Raw genomic sequence first — 12238 nt, 5'->3', positions numbered from 1 at the left:
TCACATATTATACTCCTTCTTTTCACCAGGGGATGGTTCCTTCTTTTAACTAAGAGTTAAGATACACTACTTACACTGACCCATGGATAAGTAGACTCAGGTTTTTGGGGTCCATTTTGTGACCTAAATTTCTAGACTCATACATGAGTATACAGTGGTACCTCGGGATACGAAATACCCAGGTTACGAAATTTCCGGGATACGAAAAAAATCCCATAGGAAATAATTGTTCCGGGTTACGAATGTTTTTCGGGTTACGAAAAAATTTTTGGTGCTTTTTTCGGCTTTTTCGCACGGAATCGCGGCTTTTCCCCATTAGCGCCTATGGCATTTCGGCTTACGAAGGCTTTTCGGGTTACGAAAGCGGCCGCGGAACGAATTAATTTCGTAACCCGAGGGAGCAGTGTATACAGTATTTATTTGAAAGATGCTTAGCCAACACACATATTTGGAAGGTTGGAGGGCAGAAAGAGAAATAATACAAGGCAATAGCACTGTAGTCATACTTCAGAGAACAGTTCAAGCAACGGCTGTCAAGTTTCCACTCAGATCATATCTAAAATATTCTCTGATTGTGTGGAAACCATCAGCCTTGAATAGCAAGTTGCACATGATGCTTTATGACTGAAAAAAAGATGCTGGAAAGAGGTTGGCTGGCAAGAGTCAGATCTGCAGCTACGAAAGCCACTGCAAAGCAAAAACTAAAGACCACAAGAAAAAGAAATACAGTCGTCACTCCGGATTCATGGAGGATCCGTTTTTTTTTGGGGGGGGGGGGGGGAGAGGATATGAAATCTCGCAAATATTCAAGTCCTATTGTCCCCAATGGCAGCACCATTAGAGACAATGGGACTTGAGTATTTCTTTCCCTCTCTCCCTCCTTACCTTCTTCTCCCCCCTCGGCTTCTTCCCACTGGAAAGGCCAGCACAGCAGAGAAATGGCTATGCCAGCTGCCTCAAGGCCGGCACAGCCGAGGCAAGGCTGGTGCAGCCCTGTGAAGGAAAGGAAGTGGTAAGCAAGGGAAGGAGGGAACAAACAGTTGTCCCATTAGACAGCGCAGGCTTGCCATCTGCAAATGAATGGCAAGTCTGCGAATCAGGAGGGATGACTACATCTCCAGCGGGCAGTTATTATCTGCATTGAGGAAATTAAATAGTTTAACGCAGGGGTTGGCAACCTACGGCCCACCGAGCTGTTGGGATTGGCCCCTGCTCGGTCCTGCCGCTGATTGCCGTCGCCAAAGGCCCCGCAGGGCCTTTGGCCTCTCACAGAAGTGTGCGGGGCCTTTGGCAGCAGGCAAGGGGGGAAAAGGCCCCGCGCACAGGCGCACAGGGCCTTGGGCCTCTCGCGCTGGCACACAGGGAGGAGGAAGGAAGGAGGAAGAGGAGGAGGAGGGAGGAAGGCGGAGGAAGAGGAGGAGGAAGAAGAAGAGGAGCAGGAGGAGGATGGTGATGGTGATATTGATATGAGCCAGCTTCAGAGGCACGGCCAATGTAAGTTGCTGTGATTTTTACAAACTCATGCACAGTGAAGAAAAACCAAAGTCCCTTGACCAAGTACACACTTCTAAGAAGTACATTTGAACCCGAGGGCAAATCACTTCTTGTGAGACCACCTTGACATGTTCAATATGCATAGCCATGTGAACCCATGTTCAGTGTGAAACCTAAAGAGTTTGGTTATGCAATAAGCCTCTGAAATATGCAAGAGATTGCCATGTTAAGTAAAGCCATGTTCAATGCTGAAATGTGCTGTTTGGAATGGGGGAGGGAGGGTTGGCCAGAAAGGGAAGTACATTTCTGCCATCTGTCTAGGAATAATGCCCAAATGTCCTCCATTTTGATCATGCCTAAGAAACATGCATTTATATTAACATTTTTAAAAAATCAATTTTTTGCATGTCCTCCATTTTTTAAAAATGTGTCCTACATTTGAAAATGTTGTCCTATAATATTTAATTATTTATTTTGGCTCCCCCCCCCCCCAATTGTCTTGGGGACACCAACCCGGCCCCCAGCTCAAAAAGGTTGCCTACCCCTGGTTTAATGGATTAGGTCAGGCTCTTGGCAATACAAGATGTAACCCTCAGTATTACCATGCAGAATCGAGATTCTGTAACTTATTACTCCCCAAAACAAGGGGAAAAACACCCTTAATGTAGGAGAGCTCGTCTTAAAAGCAAGCAAACAGATCTTGAGAGGTGTAAAGGAACAGGAGGATGTTGGGAGTCACACAGAACATTCTCGAAACATGCTCTGAACATGGGCCTGTTGTGTATATGATATAAGGAAAAGATTAAGGCATAAAGTGCCCTAACTTTCAGACAGCGTAGCATCTTAAAACCTAACCTCAACAATCACACACATTGAGGGGCTTTGCAAGTTAACTAACAAGGTTTCCAAACATGAAAACTTTCTAAAACAGTGTTTCTATTCTCAATCAAATCAAGTTGGGGGAACTCGAGGCCTGCTGGCCACACCCAGAGCCTGGAAAAGTCATTTTTGGACAGTCTACAGCATCTGAGAACTGTGGTCCCCTAAGTAACTTTTTCAGTTTCCCTTACCCCCTTGTCTCATTGCCTGTCCTTGCTAGTGTTTACATGTCAGTTAACGTCTACAGCAGGAAAGTTTATTGACTCAAAAAGGCTAGCTACTGCTGCTGCAGAAGGCGGCGGCTGCAAGCATGGTGACAGTACTGGCCTAGCCAAGAATTGCAACTGGTCCCATGAGTGTAATCACACAAAGGGACTAAGAGGGCTAAAGAGACTCAAAGACATGTTATGCAAAACTCTTTCCTCTGGCATTAGCCACCAGGCTCACCTTGAGAATCTTCACAACTACCTTCTCATTATTTGTGATGTTGATAGCTTCAAAGACTTCACTGTATTTGCCCCTACCCAATTTCCGGACTAGTTGGTAGTCATCTTGATTGCTGTAAAAAGAAACCCAGTAAAGAATGTTATGGTGTGCAAAATAACAGAAGTGAACACCACTCCCAAAGCACTTTCAGGACACAATTCAGGTAAAGACATCCACAAATGTACACATCCCTTATGCATGCAGATATGCTACTTCAAGCACTGTCAGGGTCCATGCAATGACTAGAGCCACACCACAATTTACTTTAAAGCCTTTAAGGCACTTCATAAAGGCATTCAGTGCTTCAAGATGAGAAGGCAAGACTGGAGAATTGTCTGGCAATCCTCCAATCCTGTCTCCCAGCCAGATGCACGATTATTACAGAAGCACTGAGACTTCCACAGGCCCTCACAGTTCTCAGCACTGATATCATCATCATGCATCAGCTGAGGGGTTAGCCAGACCCTTGCCACCACTGCTTGCTCACGCTAAAGCACGGAATGCTTGTGTGAAGTGATTTCGGGGCTTTAAAGTAAGTCTGGGGGGGGGGGTGATATATGGCTAAGCATAGCATATGGTCTGCATGTAGATATTTCTGTAATACTGAGGAGATGCTGAATTGAGGCCATAGGGTGTAAAAGCTATTCTGGAACCAATCATCAATTTTTCTGCAAAGTTGAGACAATGTGAATGAACTTGGAGGATGTCTTGTCCCACTCCTGCAAAGACAAGCCAGACATTTTGTATACTTTCTAAAATTATTTCTAGAGATCACAGTGTTGGGTCTCTATGCCATCTCACCCACTGTCAAATGCTGCTGCCACACTATAGAAATAAAGCAGTTTGATACTTTCCTGAACAGAACCTTTCCTGAATAGAACCAAAAATGAATCCCTTTCCCATCAGGCACTGTGTATCACTCAGCCTACTGATTATTTTATTACTAACAGTCTATTTTAACTGATAAATTTTGACCGTAATGTGTTTAATTCGTTTTAGGGGTGGGGATATTATATGTACAATGTATTGTATATTGGAATGATTTTTAGATGTAAGCTGCTTTGATTGTTTGATAACAGAAAAGTGGATTATAAATAACGTAGTATTATTATTATTATTATTATTATTATTATTATTATTATTATTATATTTTCAACTACCATGACTCCGTGCTATGAAATTCTGGGATTTGCAGTTTTGTGAGATATTTAGTCTTCTCTGTCAGAGAGCTCTGGTGCCCTACCAAATTACAAATCCCAGAATTCCATAGCACTGAGCCATGAAAGTTAAAGTGGTGTCAAACAGCTTTATTTCTGCAGTAGCCAAAGTTTAGAGTGAAATCCACTCAAAGCAGACATTTTATACTCTTTTTTTTTTAAAAAAAAACTTACACTCTTCTATACAGTCCATGTATCTTAAGAGAATAATATATTTAAAACAATGTGATATTAAGGTGACTTCAAGTTGAGTCAGCACACTGGCAGGCTTATACCAGTACTGGCTACTGTGATGGAGTTTCAAGCAGAATTCTTTCCCAGAGAGAGCCTTTCAAGAGAAATGGCAGAAACTGAATTCATAAACTTTCACATAAGACCCATATGCCTTGATAATTATCTATGGGCCCTTCCGAAACCATTTCCTAAGCTAATAAGGCTTAGGCTACATGGCTTGGGCCTGAGTTACTTGCGGGAGCACTTCTCCCTACATAATCCACCCCACTCTCAGAACATCTGGGAAGTTCTTACTAGAATATTATACCAGGTTAATGAAAACTTCACATAAGGCATTCACTGCCGCGGCCCCAAGATTATGGGATGACCTACCAGAAGGGATCCGTCTCATTACTACCTTAGAGGCTTTTAAGAAGGCACTCAAAACGGATCTCTTCCGATGGGCTTATCCACTGAATTCCATATAAAAAGTTTATGAGGACTGCTCTTCCTTGACTCTGATTGTTAGCTAATGGACGAATTGTAATTTTTAGAGAATAGGAATTCTTGGTAAATTCAGTGTTAGTATTTTATTGTTGTATTGATTGTAAATTGTACTAAGTGTCTTTTAAGGTTGTAATCCCGCCTCGATCCGTGGGAGAGGCAGGAGGTATAAATAAACTATATTATTATTATTATTATTATTATTATTATTATTATTATTATTATTATGCCACACACTCTACGGCTGGGGTTCCCAACCTGTGCTCCAAGGAGCCCTTAGGGCTCCATGAGTCAAAAAGGTTGGAAACCCCTGCTCTATGAGATTCTTTCACAGAAACATCCCCAAGTCCTCCACAGCAGAATGTCAGATGAATGGCACTAGCTGTCTGTTTTAACAAGTGTGGAAAACAGGATACTTACCCCCATTCAACAACATGTGACTCATAATCCCAATATTCTCGTGGTCTGTGTGTATTTACATCAGTGTAAACTCTAGCCCTGCTTGGCACAGGTCCTGACATATCGGACAGATTGGTTGGCCAAGCTACGTTAAAGATCTGAAGTTTGTGTCACTTCCAATTTCAGTGCAAGTCACAGGAGAGGGTCTCAGGTAGAACTTTAAATTTTTCAACTGTGAAAACAAAATGAATTAATTTTTAATGTGTTAAACATATTAAGCAAGTTACTAAATTAGGTTGTGCTGTTCAGCTTTTTCTACTGAAACAGGTAATTCCAAGAGGTACAATAACATTTTTATAGCTTCAGTGTGACTTCTAGGTATACAGAGAGACCAAACCCTTTTTGTTAACTTCAACAGCATCTCAGTTCCTTTTCTTTTCCACTGTCAAATCAATGATTGTGCCATCACAGCACCAAGTTAGTGAATCACCTGACATGCATCTTCAAATACCAGCATCTCATTATATATGTGAATGCAGGTGTCATCTGAAGAGGCATACTTGAGGAACTGAAACACTGAAATTAACACTACATATATTGCTCAGAGGCAAGTCTTTCCAACAGACATGTGCTAAATATCTGAATCATGCTTCCACAACATTTTTCCTGGCTTTCAGAAGCATTTTCTAGATGTACAGATCATCTCGCATTAGCACTGATCTTCACAATCACTATTATGTGGTTATTTTGTGCAAGTACCTCTTTTGCTGGTCCCCTTGGAGAGATATATTACTGCCCAAAGGAGGCATACATATTTCTGCATGCTGACAACTGTATAGTTGCCTGTTCCTGAATTCTGAGTGAGACGCAAGTCTGTGAAGATGTATGGAAGGACAGCAAAAGCCCAACACCATCTGAAACTATCTTTATTTTAGGCTACATTAATCACATTTTCCCACCTGCCAAATGAGTGAACACATAGTGTTAAGCATCCCTTTTGTAGCCGAAAGAAAGAACAAATCAGGTAGTAGCAAAAGCTATCCCAATCTCCATTCCACCCCCAACTACACCAACATGTGAGGAAAACAGCCCAGGAAGCAGAGGTGGAAATGCACAGGAATAGAAGGAGCTGCTTTATGCAAAATCCAACCATCAGCCCACACACAGGAATAGAAGCAGCTGCCTTAGTCTGAAGCGCTCAGACCATTACTCCCCTAAATGAACACTGCATACACTTGGCTGGGGATTGGCTCTTCACAACTGCACAGAGACATTTTTTCCATCCTCACCTGGTGGTGGCAGAGACTGAAAGTAGGGGCTTTTTGCATAAAAAGCATACTGAAAGTACCTCCACATCAGACAAAAAGCATACCTAGTCTAGCATCCTCTTTCCCACAGAAGGCACCCAAATGTTTTCTGGAACCAATCAACCCAGGTGTGCCAACACATGGAATAGCTGTAAAGCCCAGGTAATCTCAAAACTAACAGTAATGGAAGGAAGGAGGAAAGACACCTTGATTTGCTTGGTGCTGTTCATACATGAAAGATATGTATGTCAGGAGGAAATTCCACAAAAGATGATGATTTTGTATTCCTATAGAAGAGACGGGGTGATTGATAACAGTTCAAAGAAGCCAAAAATCTTTCCTTCATCATGTGGCTGAAAGTGGGCAGATGGTATACAAAGAGATGTTTGCAGAGCATTCTTTCCTTTGTATCTCCCAGCAATGGCAACTACCCAAGTAGGACACTCCCTGCCCCACACAAAGAAATACACAAAGACATGCACTTATGCTACAACAGGGGAAGGGAGAAAGCCTGTAATTCTGCAAGGTTTGAGCCCATGTGATCTCATCAAACAACACATGTCTACCTTTAAGCAGTATCTTTCTTTAACTGCATAACTATTATGCGAATTAATAATAGCCACAGAGACCAAACAATACGTGATGTTCAAAACGTATAGGCAAGCTCTCTTTTTTGATGCAATTGCAAATTCATTCTAGGGCAAACAGTACCCAGAGGGAATATAGGATACTTATCACATCCACTACTGATCCAGATCCCAGTTGGAGCACATGGCTACTACTACTACTACTACTACTCTCTCTCTCTCTGTACACACACACACACACACTCAAACTACTGATGAGATTCCAACTATACATTAGAAAAAACATACTGTAGGCCCTCCATATCCACAGATTTTGTATCCATGGATTCTACCATCCATGGCTTGAAAATATTTTACAAATAAATTCCAAAAAGCAAAACTTGATTTTACCATTTTATATAAGGGATACCATTTTACAATGCCACTGTACTTAATGGGACTTGAGCATCCACAGATCTTGGTATCCACAGGGGGTCCTGGAACCAAACTTCAGTAGATACCAAAGGCCCACTGTATTTACTGCAAGAGCTGTTTCACAGTGGAATAGGCTGCCTCAGAGGGTGGTGGAGTCTCTCCTTCTTTGGAAGTTTTCAAACAGAGGCCGGACAGACATCCATGGGGAGCATTTTGATTATGTATTCCTGCCTGGCACAATGGGGTGGACTTCGGGTCTCGTCTAAATCTGTGATTTTATTAGTGTTATTGTTGTTGTGTGCCTTCAACTCCTTTCCAACTTACTGCGACACTAAGGTGAACCTAGGTTTTCTGGGCAAGAATTGTTTATATGCAAACCTCAGTTACCTACAATTTACACCTGTTTATGACTTCTTTTTTTAAAGTCATGGTGGAGGCTGGAATACTATTCCTCTCTCTACAATGACCAATGCCCACCCCACCCAGGACTCACCATTTAGCTCCTACAGCTCCTACTTCATGGCCATTCAGTGGCTGGAGGAGAGCAGGGAGGGTCAGAGAAGTATCTGGCTATGTCCCTGACACATGATGTCAATAGCATCAGAGTTGGAAGAGACCACAAGGGCTATCCAGTCTAACCCAATTCTGCCATGGAACACTGTATCAAAACACTCCCCACAGATGGCCATCTGCTTAAAGGCCTCCAAAGGAGACTCCACCACACTCGAAGCGAACATATTCCACTGTTGAACAGTCCTTACGTTCAGGAAGTTCCTCCTAACGCTGAAGTGGAATCACTTTTCCTATATTTTGCATCCATTGTTTGGGGTCCTATTTTGTGGAACAGCAGAGAACAAGCTTGCTTCAGCTCATTGTGATACCCCTTCAAATACTTAAAAAGGGCTATTGTATCATCTTTTAGCCTTCTCTTCTCCAGGCTAAAATTCCCAGCTCCCTAAGTCTCTCCTCATAGGGCTTTATAGTTTCCAAACCCTTCACCATTTTTGTCACCCTCCTCCAGCTTCTCAACACCCTTTTTGAATTGTGGTGCCCAGAACTGGACACAGTATTCCAGGTGAGGCCTGACCAAAGCAAAATAGAGTGGCACTATTACTTCCCTCAATCTGGACACTATACTTCTATCTTTCCGCCCCTGACCTTTCTCCAAGGCTTGAACAGCAAGTTTCGTCCTGCCTCACAGCTGTCTCGCAGTGGATGTGCCATCGGCGTTTGAAGCTCAACATGTCCAAGACGGAGCTTCTTGTCTTTCCTCCTAAGCCCAACCTTCAACACTCCTTTTCTGTCTCTGTGGACAACATTTCTATTCAACCAGTCCAGCATGCCCGCAGTCTTGGTTTTATCTTTGACTCTTCTCTGTCGTGTATCCCTCAGATCCAGACCACAGCCAAGGCTTGTAGACTCTTTTTGTACAATATTGCCAAAATCCGACCATATCTCTCCGCCTCTACTGCCAAGATCCTGGTCCATGCCCTAGTGATCTCACGACTGGATTACTGTAATGTCCTCCTGGCTGGGCTTCCTCTTTCTCACCTCCGTCCTTTAATCTCTGTTCAGCATTCAGCTGCACGCATTATCACTTCCACCCACCGCTCTGACCACATCTCTCCTGTGTTGGCATCCCTTCACTGGCTCCCCCTCCCTTTCCGCATTCAGTATAAGCTCCTGCTGTCCACGTTTAAAGCCCTCCATGGACTGGCCCCTCCCTACTTATCAGACCTTCTTTCTCCTCACCTTTCCACTCGGGCCCTCCGTTCTGGTAGTCAAGGTCTGCTGTCTCAGCCCAGGATTTCCTCTGCCCCATCCCGGATTCGCCCCTTTTCACTCGCTGCCCCTCACTCCTGGAACCTTCTTCCCCCACAAGCAAGAGCCATCACTTCTTTAACCAGCTTCAAAACAGAGTTGAAGACCATCCTGTTCAGAGAAGCCTTCCCAGCCATTGCATAATTGTCGCTTACTATTTGATGTTCTTGTGGTGCCTGTTTATTGAACCATTTCCTGTATTGCTATGTACTGCATATGCTTTATCCTACTTGAGAGTATATATTTTCCCTGGAAAATGATTAACCATCCATTATGAAGCCTAGCCCTCCCTCCAGTCCATCTGCCTTGGTCCAGGCCTCGGAGGTAGAGAGGAACTGCTGGACCTCTTACCCTTTTCCTCCACCACCCCCTTCTCCTTCTGTGTCTTGTCTTTTTAGATTGTAAGCCCAAGGGCAGGGAATTCGTCTAACTAAAAGATTGTATGTACAGCGCTGTGTAAATTTACAGCGCTTCATAAATAAAGGTTAATAATAATAATAATAATATTGAGGCAACCTAGAATTGCATTGGCCTTTTTAATTGCTGCTTCACACTGTTGACTCTTGTACAACTTGGTGTCTACTAGGACTCCTAGACCTCTTTGAATCATAGAATAATAGAGTTGGAAGAGACCACAAGGGCCATCCAGTCCAACCCCATTCTGCCATGCAGGAAATCTCAATCAAAGCATCCCCAACAGATGGCTATCCAGCCTCTGTTTAAAGACCTCCAAGGAGGGAGATTACACTACACTTCGAGGGACTTTGTTCCACTGTCGGACAGTCCTTACTGTCAGGAAGCTCTTCTTAATGTTGAGGTGGAATCTCTTTTCCTGGAGCTTGCATCCATTGTTCTACATTCTAGTCTCTGGAGTAGCAGAAAACAAGCTTGCTCCCTCCTCAATATGACATCCCTTCAAATATTTAAACAGAGCTATCATCATATCACCTCTTAACCTTCTCTTCTCCAGGCTAAACATCCCCAGCTCCCTAAGTCATTCCTCGTAGGGCATGGCTTCCAGACCCTTCACCATTTTAACTGTCCTCCTTTGGACACGCTCCAGTTTCTCAACATCCTTTTTAAATTGTGGTGCCCAGAATTGGACACAGTATTCCAGGTGGGGCCTGACCAGAGCAGAATATAGTGGCACTATTATTTCCCTTGATCTAGACACTATATTTTTATTGATGCAGTCTAAAATTGCATTGGCCTTTTTTAGCTGCTGCGTCGCACTGTTCACTCATGTTCAACTTGTGGTCTGCTTGGACTCCCAGATCCCTTTCACATGTAGTTTCATTTAGCCAGGTGTCCCCCATTCTATATCTGTGCATTTAATTTTTCCGCCCTAAGTGCAGTACCTTACATTTCTCCATGTTGAATTTCATTTTGTTAGCTTTGGCCCAGCTTTCTAATCTATTCAGGTCATCTTGAATTTTGATCCTGTCCTCTGGGGTAACTAGCTACTCCCCTATTTGGTGTCATCTGCAAATTGATAAGTATGCCCCCAATTTCTTTCCACATGTAGTCCTCATTAAACCGGTGCCTCCATCCTATATCTATGCATTGGCTTGCATCGGGCTATGGGACATAGCCACACACTTCCAGACCCTCTTCCTTGCTCTCAACAGCTAAAATGGCTGGGGGGGGAAGCCTAGTGTATTTCCACCTGTGAAACATTATGCTATGTTCTCTGACATGTAACTCAGCTACTACAAATCAGATGGCTGTGGTTGCAAACTCATCGGCCATAAACCACTAGTTGGCCTTGGGCCTGTTTCCTCCTTCACAATGTCTGAGAGGCAAGTGATGGACATCAATGTGAGAGAAAAAATCCAGTAAGACTCTTCTGCCCACCAGCAAGTAACTTGGTTTCACTAGAAGATATAAGCTCTATTTTTGCTTCCTTTCTTTATCCCTTGTTTATAGAGACTCTTATCTTCTAAGGGCAGCTAAAACCTGAAAGGGGCAGTTTGACCCCAATGGGGAAAAAGCTTGCTATCCATTTTATTAAACCAGTATGGAGCTACAACAAAGGATGGCATGCTCTTTTTTTAATGAATTACTAGCTACAGTATAACCATGTGCTGTAGAACTGTTAAAATTTGTAGAAAACAGATCATGCCAAAGCTGGAGACTGCTGCCTTAAAGTGTAGTGGGTTTCCTTCTCGGGAGGTTTGTTGAGTGTGTTTGATTGTATCTTCCTGCATGGGGTTAGACGAATCTATGATTTCGATTCTATGATCTAACCAAATGCAAAAACTGGAGACAGGATCACCCATAGAACTTGGTTGTTGTCTGCCTTCAAGTCATTTCCAGCTTATGGCGACCATATCTGGAGGTTTTCTGGCATGTTTCTTCAGAGGGGGTTTCCTATGCTATCCTCCAAGCCGAGGGAAGTGACCTGCCCAAGGTCACCCAGTGATTTACATGGCCAAGCGTGAACTGAACCCTGGTCATCTGAGCTGCAGCCCAATGCTGAAACCATTGCACCACACTGGCTCTCCCCCACATAGAACTGCTCAGTATAATAAAGATGCTGTCTAATATGGTTAAGAGTAAATTTATTAGAACACAATTACTGCCAATGCTGGAGCAGTGCTACCCTCCCTTGCTAGTGAAGTCTCCTTCTTTAGAGGTTTTTAAAACAGGCTGGATAGTAAATTACTATAGGGGTCCCTCCACATTCACTGGGTGAGACTGAAGGACCTCCATAATGTGGACAAACGGCAGGACCTAGAGATTCCTACAGAAAATAATTAACCAAACCACAAATAATCAAATCCACAAAGTCGAAGCCGCAAACATGAAGGCCAACTGTAATTTAAGAATCTGGACCAGGAGGAGTAATCTGTGACTGAAGGTTTTATCAGACTGTATTTCCCATCAGCCCTCTCCAATGGCTCGGGTTGTAAGAGTA

General features: G+C 43.3%; 1 protein-coding gene across 1 annotated transcript in view; it reads right to left on the bottom strand.

Annotated features, from left to right (window-relative positions):
* CSNK2A1 (casein kinase 2 alpha 1) overlaps positions 1–12238 on the bottom strand; it is a 70188-nt gene that overhangs the window by 37545 nt on the left and 20405 nt on the right. The window contains 2 exon segments of the mRNA XM_042463504.1: positions 2821–2932; positions 5214–5424. Coding sequence (XP_042319438.1) covers positions 2821–2932; positions 5214–5314 — 213 coding nt within the window. The 5' untranslated portion in view covers positions 5315–5424.

The sequence above is a fragment of the Sceloporus undulatus genome, chromosome 4, assembly GCF_019175285.1.
Source record: "Sceloporus undulatus isolate JIND9_A2432 ecotype Alabama chromosome 4, SceUnd_v1.1, whole genome shotgun sequence".
NCBI lineage: Eukaryota > Metazoa > Chordata > Lepidosauria > Squamata > Phrynosomatidae > Sceloporus > Sceloporus undulatus.
Note: the sequence above shows the minus strand (reverse complement) of the source record. Positions and strands in the feature narration are given on the sequence as shown.